Below are 21,089 nucleotides of genomic sequence, written 5' to 3'. Positions count from 1 at the left end.
AGATGGGAGGCGTTCCAGAGACAATCCGGTCCATAGTTGGGTGTGGTCGGACATGCCTGTCACCCCCAGGGAGGATCAGAAGTTCAAGGTCAGCCTCTGCTTCAGAGGAAGCTGAAGTCATTATTCCAGAAACCCTGCTTGAAAAACAAAAACAAAAGCTGTAAATGGCCTCACCAAAGCCAAGGAACATCTCTGGAGAGAGGATGGGAGGGTGGGCGGGAGGCGTGTGGTGGGGTGATGTCACCTGTGTATGACATGACCTTGTGAGCATGACCACACACAGCAGCTGTGGCTGTCTACATGGGGCCTGGGGAAAAGAGGGACCTTTGCATAGGAGGAGGGTGTTAGCAGGAAGGAACACAGGGGCAGGTCGACAGAGGGTCCCGGAGTGGGGAGAAGGTGATCTCTGTGCATAGTATGCAAGAATGAGGCTGTCAAAAACAACAACCTCAGGGGCTGAGAGGTGGCTCTGCAGGTAAGAGCACTGGCTGCTCTTCCAGAGGCCCAGGGTGCATGGTTGATCCCCAGCTGCATGGTGGCTCACAACCACCTGTAACTCCAGATCTAGGGGATCCAACACCCTCTTCTAACTTCCACAACGAGCACCAGGCACACACGTGGGGCTCAGACATATAGGCAGGCAAATGTTTTTTTACACACAAATTAATATACCTACCTACTTAGCTATCTATATACTTCAATTCAAAATCCAAAACAGATAATGGTTCAGTCTCTTACATTTGGGGCATCTTCCTTTCTGGGAGCATTTTCACAAACACAGGGTGCTCCCCAAGATTCTGGCCTGGCGAGCTGCAGGGTACCTCAGTGCACTGCTTTTGCAGAGGACCCGAGTTTGGCTCCCTGTACCCACAAAAGCAGCTCATAACCACCTATCACTCCAGTTCCAGGGCATGCAACCCCATCTTCTGACTTCTGTGAGGACTACGTTCATGCGCCCACATAGGCACACAAAGAAAAATAAAATAAACCAACCAACCAACCAACCAACCAACCAACAAAAAAAACCCAAAAAAGCCAGGCAGTGGTGGTGCATGCCTGTAATCCCAGCACCTGGGAGGCAGAAGCAGGTGGATTTCTGAGTTTGAGGCCAGCCTGGTCTACAGAGTGAGTTCCAGGACAGCCAGGGCTACACAGAGAAACCCTGTCTCAACAAAACCAAATAAACAAACAAACAAATAAATAAATAAATGAAGGAAGGAAGGGTTGGAGAGATGGCTCAGTGATTAAGAGCACTGACTGCTCTTCCAGAGGTCCTGAGTTCAAATACCAGCAACCACATGGTGGCTCATAGCCATCTGTAATAAGATCTGAGGCCCTTTTCTGGTGTGTCTGAAGACAGCTACAGTGTGCTTAGATATAATAAATAAATTAATTAAAAATAAAATAAACCCTTAAACATTTTTATTAGATTTATTCCTTTTTAATTGTTTATGAGTGAGTGTTTTGTGTGCATGTATACTTGGGGACCACATGCATGCCGGATGACCATGGAAGTCAGAAGAAGATTTTGGATCCCCTGGAACTGGTGTTATAGATGGTTGTAAATTATTCATGTGGGGGCTGGAAATGGAACAGGGGTCCTCTGCAAAGAAAAGTACTCTTTAACTGTTGTCTTAGGGTTTTACTGCTGTGAACAGACACCATGACCAATGCAAGTCTTATAAAAGACAATATTTACTTGGGGCTAGCTTACAGGTTCAGAGGTTCAGTCCACTGTCATCAAGGCAGAAGCATGGCAGCATCCAGGCAGGTGTGGTGCAGGAGGAGCTGAGGGTTCTACACCTTTATCCAAAGGAAGCCAGGAACAGACTGGGCATGCTCAGGCATCTAGGAGGAAGATCTCAAGCCCATTCCCACAGTGACACACTTCCTCCAACAAGGCCACACCTTCTAATAGTGCCACCTCCTGGGATGAGCATATAGAAATCATCACAACTGCTGAGCCATTTCTCCAGCCCAAAATAAACCCGGTGGTTAAATAAATAAATAAATAAATAAATAAATAAATAAATAAATACCTCTGAGGACCAGGAATTCTTTGCCCTCAGTTCTCTGCCCAACCAGCCTGAAAGCCGGAATCTGTTTAAAGAACACCTCCTGGATGATGTTTAGTCCTGGGAGACTTAGGTGAATGAAAGGCGGGCAGGCCATGCTGCAAGACTCATGGGACAGAAGTGACCAAGGACCAAGTGAGGAAGGAGTTGGTGTTGGATCAGCTCTGGCTTCAGAGTTGTTGTGACCCGATAGCTGCCTCTGCGGCTCAGCACACTTAGGCATAGGAGGAAGGCCTTCTTGGGGTAGGGGAATGGCAGGGCCTTTGAGAGGGTGTTACCCTGACACCCCTGTCTCAACTTCCTGGTGCTCACAGTGGGGTGTGGACATGTGTGGCCAGCTAGTGCCAGCTAGCTGCCCAACACCGGAGACATGTTTGTGTTGTCAACAGAACAGCTAACCATCTGTTGACAGGTGGGTAAGGGGAGGGTGGCCCTGGCTGTGTAGAACAACGGGCTCCCACCCCCTTCTGTATCATGGAAAACATAGCTGCTCCTATTTTGAAGTGACTAGGGTTAGAGGAAGTTAAGAGTCTTGGATTTTAACCAGTCACTGGAAGATCAGGATATTCCGAGTGGCAGCTTTGACTGGGGTGGAGAAGGGGTAATTTCCCCTTCTACAGATTTTCCTCTCCTTCCTCCCCTTCTTCATCTCCTCTTCCTTCTTCTTGACACAGGGTCACGTGCACCCCAGGTTTCACTCCAATTTGTTCTGTAATGGAAGATGAGCATCAGCTTCTAATCCCCCTGCCTCCACCTCCATGGCTTCAGGCCTGTGCCACCACCCTGAGTTTATGCAGGGTTAGGAAACAAACTCGGGGCCTCATGCTTGCTGGGGAGACACTCTACTAGCCAATCTGCGCCACCAGCCCCCACATCTTCTAAAAGTGGCACTGGGTACACATTCTTTATATCATAGCCACTGTCCCACTAAAGCCTTGGGAGCTTGGAGATGGGACAGAAGACAGCCTGGGTCTGAGCTCAGCCTCTGCTGTGTGACCATCGGTAAGAGATGACAGTTCCCCGACCTTCTATCAAGCATCTGCAAAGTGGCATCATTACTCCAACTCACAAGCATGTGGAGGCTGTACTGAATGGCACGTGTGTGCACACACACAGACACATGCGCACGAACACACAAACGCACACACATAAACATATACATCCACATGCACATATAGGCACATGCATATTTACACACACAGATAAACATATACATGCACATATAGGCACATGCATATTTACACACACACACACACACACACACACACACACACACACACACTTTGTCTTCTCCCTATGACTTTTCCTCACAGGGCTTAGCCAAAGTCACAGCCCCTATGAAGTGGCGTTGAGGGACAGTTTTCTGAGATTTAGAGGCTAGATGAAAAGTTCATTCATTTCCTCGCCAGGCCCTGGTGCTCTCCAGTCTTTCCAATTCACCACTCTTGCCTTCTTCTCCACCCCTGAACAAGATGAGACTGTCAATGTGAGTTCAGAAAACAGTGCGCACACTCTGGTGTCTGACAAGCCAAGGTGGGGAGTCCTGGCTCTGGTCCTCAGCATCTGGGGTCTGAGTGGCAGTGGTATTGGGTACATGCCACCAACCACTCCAGCTGGCCTCTGTGATCTTGGACAGGAAGCCTCCCAGTTCTGAGATTCTGTTCCTTTGAAACCCTTGGGGCGGTTCTGAGCATTGTGGGTAAGCCAGCCGTGGTGACCCCATTACTCTGTACCCAGGTGTCTTCTGATGAAGCCCTCCCTCTCCTACTTTGGAACCCCTCCATGTTGAGCTGAAAGCCTAGACCTGAGGCTCAGTCACGGTAGAGGACTGTCACTATCCTGCGTGTTTAGCAGCTCCTGTTCCCAGGCTCAGACCCAGGAGCCCCCAGGGACCTGAAGTGTTGGAGCATGCTCCGTAGTCTGTTGCTTTCTAGCGTGGGACAGCCTGCCCCTCCTGACTCCTCAGCAGCTTCCTGGTCAGTCAGCGGGTTCTGGCCAGTTTCTCAAGGACATTCTAAATGGCTTCCTTAACCCCAGGAGGGGAGGAGAGGGGAGGGTGTTGATTGGTAGAGGGCACACCTGTCCAGGTGTACAGGAGCTACAAACAAAGAGGCTGTGTTGGAGGAGGGCCTGTTGGGGCTTCAGCAGGGCACAGTGACAGGTGAGGAGCAGGTGGGTGCTGAGGGGGGCACAGAGCTTGGGCAGCATCTGCCAGGGCCAGGGCAGATACGGAGAGGGAGGGTGTGGGACCTCGAGGCATTTGCCCTCAAGGATCTTATTCAAGACTTGGGGTCTTCTGGCCTCCTGAGGAACACAGAGTTCTGAAGGTTGGCTATAGGACATCACAGCTGACTGTGGGGACCCCACAGGGCTGAAGCCATTCCTGAGCAGAAGAAATGGCTAAGTGTCTCAGGGGAGTAGCAGTGGGAGTTCAACCAGGGGAACGGTTCTGCTTAGGACTTGTAGATGCGGAGGGACATTACAGGAGGAGCGCCTTGCTTGTAAGACATAGAACCTTCTAGAAACCATGCATGCACACAAAATCCGCATGGGTCATGTGAGTGAATGCTCACCCACAGCACCTGCACAAGTACACATGTACACACACACACACACACACCACAGGACTACCCTTTTACTTAAGAGAGAGTACTTTGGGATGTCCTAGAAGCCGGGCACAGGTACACAGTCGCTCACCAAGCAACTGTCCACCTGTCGTCAGAGAAACCATGGAGGAATTAGTGGGGCTTCGTGAGGGCTCCTCCAGGAAGCCAGTGCCACTGCCAGAACTCTGGGGGCCATGCCCACGCATGCGCAGAACCATTCAGGGTAAGGACCGCCGCCCCCCCCCCCCTGCAGCATCCCATGGAATACCCCTCCCTCTGCCCCAGGCCCAAGATCAACCACCCCTGTTTTTGTTTGCTCCCAAATGATACATTCAGAGTCTCTTGGTGGCTTGGAGGGAGAGTGTGCTCCGCACTTTGAATCTGTCTTTGTAGTCAGAGAGTAAAGAAAACAGGGACCTCAGAAAGAGGCAGAGTACAGGCCCAGGCATTTGGGGGGTGGGGGTTGGGGCGTAGCCAGAGAGGGTGAGCTTCAAGGTGGGGCTGGAAGCTGGTGACCAGGGATGTCGCTGCGTCCCCCTCCCACCAGTGCTCTCTAGGATGCAGACCCTACCCCAATACAGACTAGAGCTGCAAAGTCCAGCATATGCATGTAACCATTCATAAGTTCCCGGTGTGGGTGGAGACGACGGGAAGGTCAAAGGTCTTCTGCAGGGCCACAGGCATGGAACCCGCAGTGCCACCACAAGTTCCTGCCACAAATCATGCTCGATCCTCCTGTAAGGCAGAGTCCCCCTTCATTACTTTGATCTTTGGCCCCACGGGCTCTACCCTGTCTGGCCTGGCTGTAGCCTGAGCAGCCCCCAGGGAAGGAGCTGTGACCCCGGTGTCCTGTGCAGGGGGCCTAGGGCCGCTGAAGGAGTGGCTGTTCCGGGTGGGTGAGGACTGGTACTTCCTGGCGGCTCTCGGAGTGCTCATGGCTCTGATCAGCTACGCCATGAACTTCGCTATCGGGCGTGTGGTCAGAGGTAAGGCCTCCCGGCATGCACCTCGCTCGGGGCGATGGGATTCCCATACACGCTTGGGACGCCGGCTGGATCGCTGGGGCAGTGGGGTAGGGAAGAGGCTGTGAGCGGTCAGGCCTGAAATTGACCCTTACTTAGCTCTTGACTTGATGTGTGTCTTTAGGCAAGCTCTGGGCCCTGCTGGTCCCCGCCATCACGTCTGCACAGAGAGGGTGGAGCCTCTCTCTCTAAGCTTGGCCACCCCTGTTCCTTCTCACCCACCTTGCTCTCAGCTCAGTGGTCCTTGATGCCAGGCGTAGTTTATCCCCCCCACCCCCCACTATTCACTGGGTGGCCTCGGGCCCTTCCCTAATCTGTAAGTGGGCACCGTAATGTATGCCTCCAGGGCCGCAGAGGCTCTGGGTGGTTCCCTGACCGCTGGGCATCTCCAGCGCACAAGTGGCTGTACAGGGAGCTCGGGGACGGCCACCTGCTCCGGTACCTCTCCTGGACCGTGTACCCCGTGGCTCTTCTGTCCTTCTCCTCCGGCTTCTCACAGAGCATCACGCCCTCCTCTGGAGGTGAGTCATGGTCACCTGGTCTCTGCCCAATCTGTCTTCTCCCGTAGTCCCCCTGGGTCCAAATCTTTATATATCCTGTGGGGCTTGAGGAGGGAGGCAGGGAACAGTGACCTGTAGTACTAAGGTCGCAAGCTTGGAAGAGCCAAGCTATTTACCCAAGGTCACCCAGGGAGATGAGGAAAAGGGGCACAGGATGTCACCATTGCCATCTGTCATCTCTGCACCGCTTCCTTGGGCTCCTCTGGGCCAGGAAGGATTGGTTCCCATTCAGGACTGTAGCCAATGGCCTCTAAAGCTGCCTCCAGTTACAGTAAGCAGGGAATCTAGAAGGTACAGCTGACCCCCAGTTTCTTCCTCTGGCGGCTGTGGTGAATCCATACAGATTTTGTGGCTGCTTTGTGACTTCTTCTGGGGAGACACAAACACGTGCTTATCCCACACAAAGCACCAACATCAGACCAAAACACGGGCTCCACCAAAGTCCAGGCTAATGAAGCCAGGAGTTTATTGCGCTTGTAGAGCATGGGGGAGGGGTGAGTTACAGGAGGCATCTGCATCACCAAAAAGACCACCCCAACACTGGTGAAAGGTGAGCCTCTGCCGACGGTGGGAACGTTGCCTCTCCCTTGCTATTGTTGCTGCTGATACAACCTTGGGAGAGGAACCTCGGAAATCCTGTAAGTTTCGGGAGTTTCCTGTGCCTTGTGAGTTTATTTTTTGAAAGAAAGAAAAATTGGAGGGGTAGGGGATTGGTGTTTTGAGACAGAGCTTTTTCTGTGCCGCCCTGACTGTCCTGGGAATTTGTTCTCTAGACCAGGCTGACAGTAAACTCAGAAATCTGCCTGCCTCTGCCTCCCCAGTGCTAGGAATAAAGACGCGACATCACTGTTTGGACATGAAAAAGTCTTTTTTTAAAGTCAGGGTCTTATATAGTTCTGTATGGTGTGCAACTTGCTGTATATACCAGGCTGGCCTAGAACTTACAGAGATCTATTTGTCTCTGCTTGCTGATTGCTAGGATTAAAGGCATACACCACCCTACTTAGCTTATTTCTTGAATTTTTATTTTTATTTTTATTTTATCTATTAGCCTATCTATCTATCTATCTATCTATCTATCTATCTATCTATCTATCAATCAATCATCTAATTGGGTTTTCAAGACAGTTTTCTCTGCACTGGAGAGATGGCTCAATGGTTAAGAGCACTGACTGCTCTTCCAGAGGTCCTGAGTTCAATTCCCAGCAACCACATGGTAGCTCACAGCCATCTGTTATGAGATCTGATGCCCTCTTCTGGTGTGTCTGAACACAGCGACTGTGTATTCCCATACATAAAATAAATAAATAAATCTTTTTTAAAAACCAGGATTTCTTTGTAGCTTGGCTCTCCTGAACTCTGTAGACCAGGCTGGCCAAAAACTCGCAGAGATCCACCCGCCTCTGCCTCCCAAGTGCTGGAATTAAAGGCATGCGGCACCACTGCCAGCTATTTCTTCAATCTTAAGCAGCCTCTCTCCCTGGTCTCGGAGAGGCTCCATTGGAAAGTGCCCTGCGAGTGCTTGTTACACAGGCACTAAAGAATTAATGCAGACTCTATCTCCCTCTGTCCTCTGCCCACCTGGACCAGGGTCTGGGATCCCTGAGGTGAAGACCATCTTGACCGGCGTGATCCTAGAGGACTACTTAGACATCAAGAACTTCGGGGCCAAGGTGGTGGGCCTCTCCTGCACCCTGGCAACAGGCAGCACCATCTTCCTGGGAAAACTGGTACAGGCATGGAGGGCCCGCCTCCCATCCCGTCATCTACCCGCCCCCCCCCCCCCCCCCGTATTCCATACAGAAGCCAGCCTAGCCTTGGGAGCTCAGTCTTGGGGAACATCTTCAGGTCCCCGAATGTGACAAACGATATCTCAGGATAGTGGAGTGCTAGGACAAGGATTTGATACTGTGCCATTCGGGAGAGGCTTGTACTGTTCTTTCCGAAGGCCTTAAGAAGAAAGAGGAGGAGGAGGAGGGGGAGGGGGAGGAGGAAGAAGAGGGGGAGGGAAGAAGGAAGGGAGGGGGAAAGGGGAGGGGGAAAGGGGAAGGTAGGGGAGTAGGATAAGGCTTTCCCTGCAACACCCACTGCCGCCCCCCCCGCCCCCCCGCAGGGCCCCTTCGTGCACCTGAGCGTGATCATCGCTGCTTACCTGGGCCGCTTGCGCACCAAGACCGTCGGGGAACCTGAGGTGAGGGACACAGGCTTGGGTCTCCTAGGGGACCGTGAACACAGATCAAAGCCCAGGATGCTCTTCCTCCCAGAACAAGACCAAAGAAATGGAAATGTTGGCTGCGGGAGCAGCGGTGGGTGTGGCCACGGTCTTCGCAGCCCCCATCAGCGGTGAGAGCTCCCTCGCCCTCCTGCTGGGGGAGGGGGGTGTCCTGCAGCCAGGGGGATAGAGGTCCTGCTGAGCCGTGTGTCCCCTAGGTGTCCTGTTCAGCATCGAGGTCATGTCCTCTCACTTCTCCGTCTGGGATTACTGGAGGGGCTTCTTCGCCGCCACCTGCGGGGCCTTCGTGTTCCGTCTCCTGGCCGTCTTCAACAGTGAGCAGGGTGAGCGCCATATTGGGACCTCATCTCTACGCGCGCTCTCTCTCTCCTGTGATTCCTCGGGTTTCTGGCTCTGTCTCCTTCCTGACAATTCTCTCTCTCCTCTTTCCTTCCTCACTGGTTCCCAACCTTCCCAGTGTTGCAACCCTTTAAAACAGTTCCTCGTGGTGTGGTGACCCTAAGTGATAAAATTATTTGGCTGCTACTTAATAAATGCAATTTGGTTACTGTTTTTTTTTTTTAAAGATATAGATATATATGAGTACACTGTTCTCTTCAGATACACCAGAAGAAGGCATTGGATCCCATTACAGATGGTTGTGAGCCACCATGTGGTTGCTGGGAATTGAACTCAGGACCTCTGAAAGAACAATCAGTGCTCTTAACCCCTGAGCCATTTCCCCAGCCTGTAATTTGGTTACTGTTACGAATCAAAATGTTAAATATCTGATATGCACCGGGCAGTGGTGGCCCACGCCTTTAATCCCAGCACTTGGGAGGCAGAGGCAGGTGGATTTCTGAGTTTGAGGCCAGCCTGATCTACAGAGTGAGTTCCAGGACAGCCAGGGCTACACAGAGAAACCCTGTCTCAAAAAACAAAAAACAAACAAATATCTGATATGCAGGATATTTGATACGTGACCCCTAAGGGAGCAAAATCCTCAGATTGAGAGCCACTGCGGTGCCTAGAATTCCAGGGAAATTTGGGGGTTGGGCAGGGAGCCCCACCCCCATCCTTGCCCGAGTTATCCTGAGGTTGGGTCAGGGTGGGGAAGGCTGGCAACGTATTCCCCTGCTTTCTTCCTTCCCCAGAGACCATCACCTCCATCTACAAGACCAGCTTTCCAGTGGACATACCCTTTGACTTACCAGAGATCTTCTTTTTTGTGGTCCTGGGGTGAGTGGGGTGTCAAGGCTCGAAATCCTGCTGACGCTGGGGTGGCGTTGGCCTCACGGCCACCTCCACTTCCAGGGCCATCTGTGGCATCCTGAGCTGCGGGTACAACTACTGCCAGCGGACTTTCTTATTTTTCCTCAAGGCCAATGGGGTCACCTCCAAACTGCTGGCTACCAGGTGGGCCGGGCCCCCTCAGGGAATGCCCCACTTCCGACCTTCCATAAAGTCCCACCCCTTTCACAGAACCCCTCTTTCCACTAACCCTCCAAAGCGCTACCTATCTGATCTCACACGAAGTCCCCTGTCAGGGCCAGCAGCCACTGCCCCACTTCTGTGAAAATGAGCCCCCTCCCTGTGTCCCTCCCAGCCACATCCCCTCCTGAGCCCCGTGCCCTCTGCTCTCCATCTCCTGTGTACTTGATGGCCTAGACCAGCAAGGCCAGCGCCCATGTGGGCGTGGCTAGTCCTTCCTCCAGGTCCCATCAGGTCTCCTGGTCTCACTTCATCTCTTTCTTTGGGGGGTTCGGGGGTACCTGGTAGCACTTGCTGTTGTCTCTCCCTTCCTGTACCCCTTCCTTCAGTGTGAACCCCAAGGCTGTGGGGGAGGAGAGGAGGCAAACAATTTCCCTTCCCCCACAGCAAGCCCTTGTACTCAGCTCTGGCCGCCGTGGTCCTCGCGTCTATCACCTATCCACCCGGTGTGGGCCGCTTCATGGCTTCCCGGGTAAGGGGCACGGAGCTGGGCACGGTAGCGGTGGAGGACCCCCACTTGTAGTCCCTGTGGTGTGTATTTTCTCCCGTGGGTCATTCCTCGGGACACGAGGTTGTAGCTGTGCCATGACAGGGCCATCCTTAGCGTCCCTAGCCAGGAAGGGCTAACACAGCAGAAGCTCAGATGGGCGATGGGACAGAGACGGCCATGCTGACCGACCTGCCACTGCCTTCGCCCCAGCTGTCCATGGCCGAGCATTTGGAGACACTGTTCGATAACAGCTCCTGGGCCCTGGTGACCAAGAACTCGTCCCCACCCTGGGCCGCGGAGCCTGATCCCCAGAACCTGTGGTTGGATTGGTGTCATCCACAGTTGACTGTCTTTGGGACACTAGTCTTCTTCCTGGTCATGAAGGTGGGTCCCTTGCACGGGGCAGAGCCATGGCAAGCCCTGGGTGACATGGGTCTGCCTTCTGAGTTAAAGCTCCTCCTCCTATGTCCTACGCCGCCTCCTATATCCAGGTCCCTGATCTGACCCTGGCCCTCAGAGACCCTCCCAACCTCAACTCCTCCGCCCTCCTCCCCCTTCCTCTGAGAGGGTCAGTCTCACTACACAGCCCAGGCTCTTTGGGAGCGTGTATTCCTCCTGCCTGCCTGCCTCAGCCTCCCTGGGTGACAGTCACCATCTAAGGCACCTGGTTCCCTTATTCTTTACAAAAATTGCTGTGTGTGCGCATGCGCACTCGCGTGCGTGTATGCTGTATGCCGCGGCGTGCAGTGCGGAGCTCAGAGGACAACTCGCAGAAGCGGCTTTCCTCCTTGTGGGGTCCAGGGACCGGACTGAAGTGGTCAGGCTCAGGGCCCAAGCAGTTACCCTGACTCTCCCCACATTCTCTGAGATGGAATAGTCGTTCTTAAAGGGCAGGCTGAGAAGGGAGGAGCAATCCTAGCACGTGCTCGCACACAGTGGGTGCTTTATCAAGGCTTGGTTCCTTCATCTCTAGCGCCAAATGTTGCTGTGGGCCCTAGCCTGGGCATTTTTTTTTTTTCCGAGATAGGGTTTCTCTGTGTAGCCCTGGCTGTCCTGGAACTCACTCTGTAGACCAGGCTGGCCTCGAACGCAGAAATCCGCCTGCCTCTGCCTCCCAAGTGCTGGGATTAAAGGTGTGCGCCACCGCGCCAGCTTGGGGCATCCTTTTCTCAAGGAGCCTCCCATTCCCCCCTCGCCCATGCCCTTCTGTGTTGTGTCTAACTCTGCCCAGTGGGCACAACCTCCCTACAGTTCTGGATGCTCATTTTGGCGACCACCATCCCCATCCCTGCCGGATACTTCCTGCCCATCTTTGTCTATGGTGAGACTGGAGTCCTGCGTGTCCGAGAGGGCTTAGGGGCGTGGGATATGACTTCCGGTATCATCTCCCTCCCAAAGTGGTGCTGGGCCTGGGGCAGGGATGAGAACCCAAGGGATCAGGTGGGCATGATTCCTTCCTTCACCCTGAATCTGTGGCAGGAGCCGCCATTGGGCGCCTCTTTGGGGAGGTCCTAGCTGTTGCCTTCCCGGAGGGCATCGTGGCTGGAGGCAAGGTCAATCCCATCATGCCCGGGGCCTATGCTCTGGCGGGTGAGTGGATCTGGAACCAGCAGGTGGGCCTCCCTCTCCTGTCCACTCCCTGAGCCCTCCCCTCCCCCAAGCTTCCCGGCTTGCTCTCTCTTGATTTCCTTCTCCCCATCCTCCACCTGCTCTGTGTCCCGTTCCTCTTGGCCTGACTAGGACCTTCCAACAGTTGCGGTGTGTCTTCTTTGTGCACTGCTCAACCCAACCACGGTCACACTGTGTTCACCTTGGCCTCTGGATGAGCCTGGCCCCTGGCCTGGGACTCCCCACCATACACACACACACCTTGGCTATGTCCCTGCAGGGGCTGCTGCCTTCTCGGGGGCGGTGACCCACACCCTCTCCACTGCACTGCTGGCCTTTGAGGTCACTGGTCAGATCGTTCACGCGCTGCCCGTGCTGATGGCCGTGCTGGCGGCCAATGCCATCTGTCAGAGCTACCAGCCCTCTTTCTACGATGGCACTATCATCGTCAAGAAACTGCCGTATCTGCCGTGGATTCGTGGTCGTAAGATTGGGTGAGCCTCAGGGCTGGCTGATGGGGAGGTGATGTCCGGGGTGGTCGGAGGTAGAGGAAAAACCCCACCCAGCATAGCTGACTTTGAACTGTAGGGTTGTAGGGGTCGATACCCACCTGCCCTCTGCTTCCCAACATCCCGGAGCACCATGAAGAGAATGTCTGTCAGGCAAGGCTGACAGGAAATGAGCAACAGAAGGGAGAGACACTCTCTCCCCCTCCCCTGCTCTGATGGCCTTTCTGGTGGCTCTGAGGTCCCACCCAAATGGGCCCTGAGGTCCTACCTTATTCAGATTGTACCATAGCATCTTTGGTCCCAAAGTGACGCATCTCAAAGGCTCCAAGTGTCACTGAATCCAACCAAGGTCCAGCTCCAAACCAGCCTCAGTTTCCCAGTCTTTAAGATAGGTGTGGCTCTTAGGGCTGGAGAGATGGCTCAGGGGTTAAGAACACTGACTGCTCTTCCAGAGGTCCTGAGTTCAATTCTCAGCAAACACATGGTGGCTCACAACCATCTGTAATGGGGTCTTCTGGTGTGTCTGAAGAAAGCAATGGTAGTGTACTCACACGCATAAAATAAATCAATAAATCTTAAAAAAAAAAAAGATAGGTGTGGCTCTCACAGTTTCTTGTTCTAGAACCAATGGGTTCCTTGGGAATCACAGGTTCCCTCCCTCCCAGCAAGGCTCTTTGAGATGACCCTGCCTTGTCCCAGGGGTGTCTTCTCATTCCCGAGCTTGACCGATGCCTCCCTCCGTCCACAGTTCCCACACTGTGACTGTGGGTCACTTCATGAACTGCGCCCTCACCACACTGGCCAAGGACATGCCCCTGGAGGATGCGATCAAAGCCGCGATCTCCACGGATGTGACCCAGTACCCCCTGGTGGAGACTACAGGTATTGCAGCCCACAAGGAGGGTCTGGGGCTGCAGCCTGGGGGGAGGGTTTGGGCTCCCCCTGCTTCCCTCCAAGCCTGAGTGTCAGGGCAGCAAGGGCAAGCAGGACTTAGATCTGTCCCTTAATTGAGACTCTGCAACTGGGTAGCTGTGTGACCTAGGGCAAGTCTCCTAATTTTCTCTAAGCTGCAGTTGCTTCATGGAGAAAATAATCCCCAGAGCCGCTTCTCCTGGAGAAAGTAGGGTGAGGTGCCTAATTAAAAGAAAAAAAGAAGCCGGGTGGTGGTGGCGGCGCACGCCTGTAATCCCAGCACTTGGGAGGCAGAGGCAGGCGGATTTCTGAGTTCGAGGTCAGCCTGGTCTACAGAATGAGTTCCAGGACAGCCAGGGCTACACAGAGAAACCCTGTCTCGAAAAAGCCAAATCTAAAAAAAAAAAAAAAGAAAGAAAAAGAAAAAGAATAAAAAAGAAATGAAAAGAAAAAAAGAGAGGTGCTTGTAAGACGGCCCCGGGATTGGCTCTTTGGATTCCGGGACCCAAGCCTCATGGGCTGACTCTGATGACAGGGCTACTGCTAAGGTTCCCCAGAAGCTTCCTCTCCACATTCCTGAGTGCTCCTCCTCCTCCTCCCCTGTTCCATTTGCCAACATGAGCCCATCCTTTTAAAGGCAGATGGATGGTGTTAGAATTAGGGAGGGATGAACCCCAGTGCCCGTCTCCAGTTCACAGAGCGCAGTCCTTAAGGGAGGAAGACAGCCCAGGTAGGGGAGGGGCTACCTGAACCTCCCCGGGGCACCTACCCATCCATCCGTGTGTCCGCTCCGTGCCAGCACTCAGGGCGCGCACTCAGTCAGGGAATCGCTGTTAGGGTCCGCTGACCATTTGCCCTTGGGCAGGCCACTTGAGCCGTGAGCAACACGCACGACCAAGGTCACCTGTGTGCCCCACAGCAAGCAGAATAAAGTCGCCCATAAGGGAAAAAACCTCGTGGAGATACCTCTCCGGCTCCATGGCCGGCAGTGAGTGTCCTTGTGTGGAAAATAGGAAGGGTCACCATAGGTTCCCACCCAAATGTCCGGGGCTTTGCGCTCGCTAATGGGAGAGATCTCAGCAAACAAACTTTCTACTTACTTTACACAGAGATGGCCCTTCCAAGTGGCTTCCCTCCCAGAACCAAGAACAGCTTTGGGCCCCACAGAACTCCCTGGGCAGATCCCACAACCTGCCCTAGAAATCACCGGTTTATTAAAGGAGGGAGGGACACTTCTATTGTATTATCTGGTTACCAAGCATGTCTGAGGTGGTAAGGGCTGACTTCAGGGCCAGCACATGCTCCCTGAGCTACAGCCGCGTCTAGTCCCCTGCAAGGGGCGGGGGTGGGGGGACGACTATTTATTTCCTGGAGAAAGAGATGGATCAAGCTGGATCCTCAGTGAAGAATGCATACCGACTGTTGAGATGCCTGCAAACTCCCTCCATGTATCCAGGCTAGCCTGGGCTGGCTCAGCCCCAGCACTCAGTAGGATCTCAGATTGGAGTGTACCTCTGTTTTGTTTTGTTTTTTTGTTTTTTGTTTTTTTTGTTTTTTTTTTTGTTTTTTTTTTTTTGTTTTTTGTTTTTTTTGGTTTTTTGGATTTGGTTTTATCGAGACAGGGTTTCTCTGTGTAGCCCTGGCTGTCCTGGCACTCACTCTGTAGACCAGGCTGGCCTCGAACTCAGAAATCCGCCTGCCTCTGCCTCCCAGAGTGCTGGGATTACAGGCATGCACCACCACCACCCGGCCTGACTCAGATTTTAAACAACTGGGAGGAAAACAGAGAAGAAAGAAAACCCAGCTGTGACATCCAGAAGTCAAGAGGCTAACGTCCACAGCTCCCACCTCTTAAAATGCGGCGGGGTTGGGAGTAGGGTGTCTCAGAATATCTGCTGGCCCCCTGACAGCCTTGCCGAGTGCCACTCAGCTGCCTTGTCATTGTAGAAGCTGAATGGTTTAGAGTAACAATTAACCCACCAGATCCCCAGTTTCCTCTTCTGTAAACTGAGCGATAAGAATTCTAACAGATTCCAGGCGGTGGTGGCACACGCCTGTAATCCCAGCACTTGGGAGGCAGAGGCAGGCGGATTTCTGAGTTCGAGGCCAGCCTGGTCTACAGAGTGAGTTCCAGGACAGCCAGGGCTACACAGAGAAACCCTGTCTCGAAAAAAAATCAAATCAAAAAAAAAAAAAAAAAAAAAAAAAAAAGAATTCTAACAGACCACACGCAAATTTTCCTCGGACCCCAGAGCGCCTAGCATGTTCTCGGCACATAGTAGGTGCTCAGTGAATATGACTTACATTTGTAAAGTTCTATGTTCATAACGCGCCCCTCCCTCTGTGCTTGTTAGAGTGTCAGACCCTGGTGGGTGTCGTAGAAAGGACCCACTTGGTACAAGCCCTCCAGACTGAGCCAGCTTCCTGGGCTCCTGCCAGAGGAGGGGACAGGATGCAGTTGGTGAGCTGGGCTGTGAAGGGGGATGGGGTGGGGACAGCTAACCTAGAGGAGTTCAGAGACCAACAACGTCTAGAAGCTGGTGGCTGGCCCAGGTCCCCATCGTCCTTTGCCGTATCCCCAGCCCTGTCTTCAGGATATCTTGGCTAATGGCTGCCCCACCCAGCCAGTGACACTGCAGCTGTCCCCGGAGACCTCCCTGCACGAGGTAAGGAGGGAACTAGAGCATAGAGATAGATGGAGGCGGAGGGCTGATGAGGGAGGCTGGATAATGGTCACCAGGGCTCTTCTGGCAGAAACCTCATCCGGCTCCTCACGTAGACTCTGGCTTCCCCTAGTGGTCAGAGTTCACATCGCGGTCCGCTCGCCAGGCAAGGAGGCGGTATGCGGGCCGAGGGGTGTTAGCATTTCCTCTCAACCCCGCTGCAGACACACAACCTCTTTGAGCTGCTGAACCTTCAGACGCTGTTCGTGACGTCACGAGGCAGAGTTGTGGGCTCTGTGTCCTGGGTGGAGGTACTGGGGTCTTGAGGGCTGGGCAGCGCTGAGGAGGTGGGGGCACCCAGTTCCTTCCAGCCTCACCTCCCCTAATCTTTCCTCCCCACATCCTCCATTTCTCTGTCCATAGCTGAAGAAAGCAATTTCCGCCCTGACCAATCCGCCCGCCCCCAAGTGAGTCAGCCTCGGGGTCGGCAGCCTGGTGCCCAGTCGCTCAGCTGCTGTGGATGTCGCCATAGCAGGGCATCTCTGCTCAGCGGAGAAGAGAGCTCCACCCTCACCTCCCCCACCCTGAAGGAGCTGAGAGTAACCGAAGACATCCTTGTGTTCTGTCGCACTGTCACCTTTGTGCCTTCTGGGGTTGTCTGTTGCTAACCAGGAGCTTCTGAGAAAAATAAAGATGATGTCTGGAGCCACTAGTGTCCCCTCTTCTCTCTTAAGGGTGTGCAGAATGGCCTTCACCACGGTCATCAAAGAACCCCCTTTTTCTATCGCTCCAGACAGTGTACACAGTGTGATCTGCATCCCTGAAGGAACAAGCTTCAGGCCTTCAGATTTGATCTGCGCTCTCTCTCCTCACCTTCAACTCAGGTACAGCGGGGCCAGCCTCACACAGCTCATCTTCAATAGAACGGCTCTGACCTGACCACTGGGCTCTCCAGCCAATGTGATAGGTATGGATAGCTATCGGGTGACTGTCTAAGGACACCCCAATACCTCAAACCACTTCATAGTCTGTACCCCAAACCCCGAGTGTTGAGTGCCTGCCTTCCAAATGCCACACAGAATTCATAGGCCTGGCCTGCACCTGTCCATGCCCTGCCACCATGACCCGTGGATACCACACCCTGCCCTTTGCCTTCCCCGAGTTTTGTGGGAACTTAGATTCCATACCCACGTCAGGCCTCTGCTGTGTCCCGTTCCTAGAGGACATTCCTGTCCATGGGGAGCTTGTCCTCAGAAAAGCCACAGCCTTCATTTCCTTTCTGACTTGGTCCCGACGTCTACCCCTAGGCTGTGAATCAACAGTTCTGAAAGGGAGTGAAAGAAGAGGAAGAGGAAGGAAGGAAGGAAGGAAGGAAGGAAGGAAGGAAGGAAGGAAGGAGGGAGGGAGGAGGCTGGCTGAGTAGTGGAGGCTCACACCTTTAAGCCCAGCACTTGGGAAACAGGCTGGCCTGGTCTCCATAGCAAGTTCTCTGTCAGCCAGGGCAACATTTGAGTCCGTGCTTCAAAACAAACAAAACACAGAATCGGAGAGGGACTGAGGGGAAATGCCTGACACAGCCTCTCCACTCACACGTGCACGCACACTCACACACACACACTCTCTCGCGTGCGCACGCAAACATGCGTGCACACAAATATGCGTGCACACACACAAGCATGTACACACACATGCATGCACGCACACATGCACGCATACACACATGTGCACACACACCCCTAAAAATTAAGTAATCCCATTTCCCAGTTTTTTAGAACAGGGTTTCTCTGTGTAGCCCTGGCCATCCTGAAATTTTCTCTGTAGCAGACAGGGTTTCTCTGTGTAGCCCTGGCCATTCTGAAATTTTCTCTGTAGACCAGCCTGGCCTCCAATTCAGAGATCCACCTGCCTCTGCCTCCTGAGTGCTGGGATTAAAGTGGGCCAACCAACTGTGTGGCAAAAAGTTGGTTTTTGGTTTTTTGTTTGTTTGTTTGTTTTTCTTTTTTTTAAGATTTATTTATTTATTTATTATATGTAAGTACACTATAGCTGTCTTCAGACACACCAGAAGAGGGCATCAGATCCCATTACAGATGGTTGTGAGCCACCATGTGGTTGCTGGGATTTGAACTCAGGACCTTCGGAAGAGCAGTGCTCTTAACCGCTGAGCCATCTCTCCAGCTCCCCGTGTACTTTTCTTGATTAACAATTGTTGTGAGTGCCCAGGCCATAACAGGCAGTGTCAGCCCTGGGCAGGTGGTTCTGAGTTATTTTATTGCTGTTTTTAAGTGAGCTGAGCAAGCCAGTAAGCAGCAGCATCAAGCGTCCTCATCAGCTCCTGCCTCCAGGGTCCTGCCCTGACTTCCATTCACAAAGCGACTGAGATTGGGAGGAACAAGCTAAGTTAACCCTTTCTTCCCCACGTTGCTTCCGAGCGGTGTTTTATCATAGCAATAGAAAATATCTAAGCCACCGGGCACGTTTGCACGCACCTGCACTCCCGGCTACAAAAGAGGCTGAGACAGGGGACTACGTCAGCCCAGCAGTTTGAGTTCAGCCAGGTCTGCACCTTCCCCGGGCTCCTCCGTGCCAGGTATCTGTCCTGACCCCTACTTTTTGTGCTGCTTCTGCACCTTTTCGGAGCCTGTGGAGCCTCTGTTTATGACCTCACTTTCCACAGGCCCCTCCCATCTCCCATCACGCTCAGCAAAGTTCCTGGCCTGACCTGTCCTGAGGATGCCCCTGTCTGGACACCCATCCTCTTTCGATTCAATGTCAGTGTGACCTCGGGGACATGACCACACAGTGCTGTAAACTTCACACATCTTGTGCACTTAGGCGACCAGCAATTGGGCTACTTTTAAATGATATCTAGTTATTTGTGTGTGTGTGTGTGTGCGTGTACGCATCTTGGAGGGCAACCTGCAGGAGTCCTCTCTTTCCTTATGTGTTGAGTCACCTTGCTGGCTGAAGCAATTAATATTATAAATTTAAAAGATTTTATATTTTGTGTGTGTGAATGGGATCCCCTGAACCAGGACATATAGGAGGTCGGAACCCACCCGACAGGGATCTTGTTTGTGTGTGTGTGTGCGCGTGTGTGTGTGTGCGTGTGTGTGTGTGTGTGTGTGTGTGTGTGGTGGGGTAGAGGGCACAGAGCAGGAAAGGGTGTCAGGCCTGGAGCTGGGGTTACAGGCGGTTGTAGGAACTGAATTTGAGTCTTCTGCAAGAGCAGCAAAGACTCCCAGCCAGTGAGTCTCTTCCCCAGCTCCCCGCGACCCTAAAGAGGTTTATTTTAAAACCTCTTCCTATTGGTGGGTACGGCGCCCACGCCTGTAATCCCAGTACTTACGAAGCAAAGCAGAGGGGTTTGGATTTGAGGCCAGACTGAGTTACATAGTGAGACCCTGTCTCAACAGCTAGAGGTTGGCCATGGAGCTAAACCAGAGCCCTACACTTGATCTTAGCCAGAAGGCCAAGAAGCGATTCAGAGTCCTTACCTAGCTGCATAAGGCCTCACATTGTTTAGTCAACTTCCATGGTCTCTTATCAACCCCTTGATAAAAATTTAGTAATAGTAATAATAATAATAACAACAACAATAATAATAATAACCCCCTTAGCTTACAGTTATTTTTTTTTCTTGAGATACATCTGCAGCTCTGGGCTTCAAGCAGTGCTCCTACCTCAGCCTCCGAAGTAGGAGACCTTACAGGTGCGTTTCAATGTACCAGGTGGCTTCTGTGACCTTGGACAGGAAGCCCCACGGGTCTACAATGTCATTTCTTTCCAACAGAGCGCCTGGCCATCTCTCTGGGGTTTGGAAGTTCTGAGTTGTTTGGGGAAGTGCCTCACTCCCAGAAATGGCTGTCCAAGGAGACTCCCCTCTCCCTGCCCCCACACCTTCGTGGGCAGTCTCTCCTGCGCTTGCAATGCCCAGCTAAGAGACCAGGCCCCGGGACAGTTACAGCAGAGGAGAATCCCCCGCCCCCCCCCCCCACGGTCCTGCTTCTTCATCAGCTCCTGCTCCCAGACCTGGACCCCAGGGACACCCCTCCCCCCAGTCCTGCGACGCAGATGGGCGCCCCTCTGCCCGGCTCTCACATGCAGGATACCTTGGTTTGCCTTTCCTCACCCCTCAGACGCTGAGTCCTTCGTGCTCTGTTGGCTGGGTAGTTCTGGTTGGTTTGTCTGGAACGTTCTTAGCGGTCACGGTAAACTCGAGCCTGGGGTGGGGGGAGGGGGAGGGGTTGATTAGTGGAATGCACACCTGTCCGGGTGCACAGGCTCTGTTCCCGCTGTGAACAAAGGGTCTGTGTTAGCGGAGCGGTCGGCCAGGCAGGACCTCTGCAGGGTGGACTGGGAGGTAAGGAGCTGGGTAAAGAGCTGACTTGAACTTGGGTGGGGCCTGCCAGGACCAGGGCAGGCAGGGAGGATGCGAACAGGAGCAGTGATGGACAGACAGACGGATGCTCATCACCCCTCAGGGATCTCTTTCTGTGGAACTGAGCTGAGGAACACGGGGTACTGAGAGATGGGTATGGAGCACTAGAACTGTCCATGGGGACCAAGTAACAGGGTCATCCCAAAGCAAAATGAGTGCTCCAAGCAGCCTAGAGTCCTAGGAGGGTGCAGCAGGGAGCCCCCATCCCCCACCCCCGCACAGAAGAGCTTCTGAAAGGGATCAGGATCCTACCCTCACCCCACCTGCTTCCGGACATGGATGGGATTTAGGAGTTCCATTCCACGCAAGCTTGCGGTGCGCAGGCACCTCCTAGGTAGCAGAGCCTTTGTAGAGAGCACACAGAGACGGGTGAGCCCTCCAGATAACGCTCTAGACGCCGGCAACCCACACACGCCCGACAGCTCTGCCTTTAGTTGGAGTATTGGAAGAGCCCAGAAGCGGGACTTGGGCACAGAGTGGCTGTCCCCAAGCAGCAGTTG

General features: G+C 53.3%; 1 protein-coding gene across 1 annotated transcript; it reads left to right on the top strand.

The window, feature by feature from the left end:
• Positions 1 to 4,804: 4,804 nt before the first annotated feature.
• On the top strand, positions 4,805 to 16,825 carry LOC127680384 (chloride channel protein ClC-Kb). Its single transcript, XM_052175857.1, has 19 exons — positions 4,805 to 4,904; positions 5,500 to 5,667; positions 6,096 to 6,224; positions 7,854 to 7,993; positions 8,377 to 8,454; positions 8,528 to 8,606; positions 8,694 to 8,819; positions 9,630 to 9,714; positions 9,790 to 9,891; positions 10,354 to 10,438; positions 10,667 to 10,840; positions 11,708 to 11,777; positions 11,936 to 12,046; positions 12,345 to 12,558; positions 13,322 to 13,455; positions 15,840 to 15,946; positions 16,068 to 16,151; positions 16,373 to 16,459; positions 16,572 to 16,825. The coding sequence occupies exons 1-19, from the start codon at positions 4,805 to 4,807 to the stop codon at positions 16,617 to 16,619; spliced, it is 2,121 nt and encodes a 706-aa protein (XP_052031817.1). The 3' UTR covers positions 16,620 to 16,825.
• The last annotated feature ends 4,264 nt before the right edge of the window (positions 16,826 to 21,089 follow it).

Source organism: Apodemus sylvaticus, chromosome 3, assembly GCF_947179515.1.
Source record: "Apodemus sylvaticus chromosome 3, mApoSyl1.1, whole genome shotgun sequence".
Lineage (NCBI taxonomy): Eukaryota > Metazoa > Chordata > Mammalia > Rodentia > Muridae > Apodemus > Apodemus sylvaticus.
This window is presented reverse-complemented; position numbering and strand designations above follow the sequence as displayed.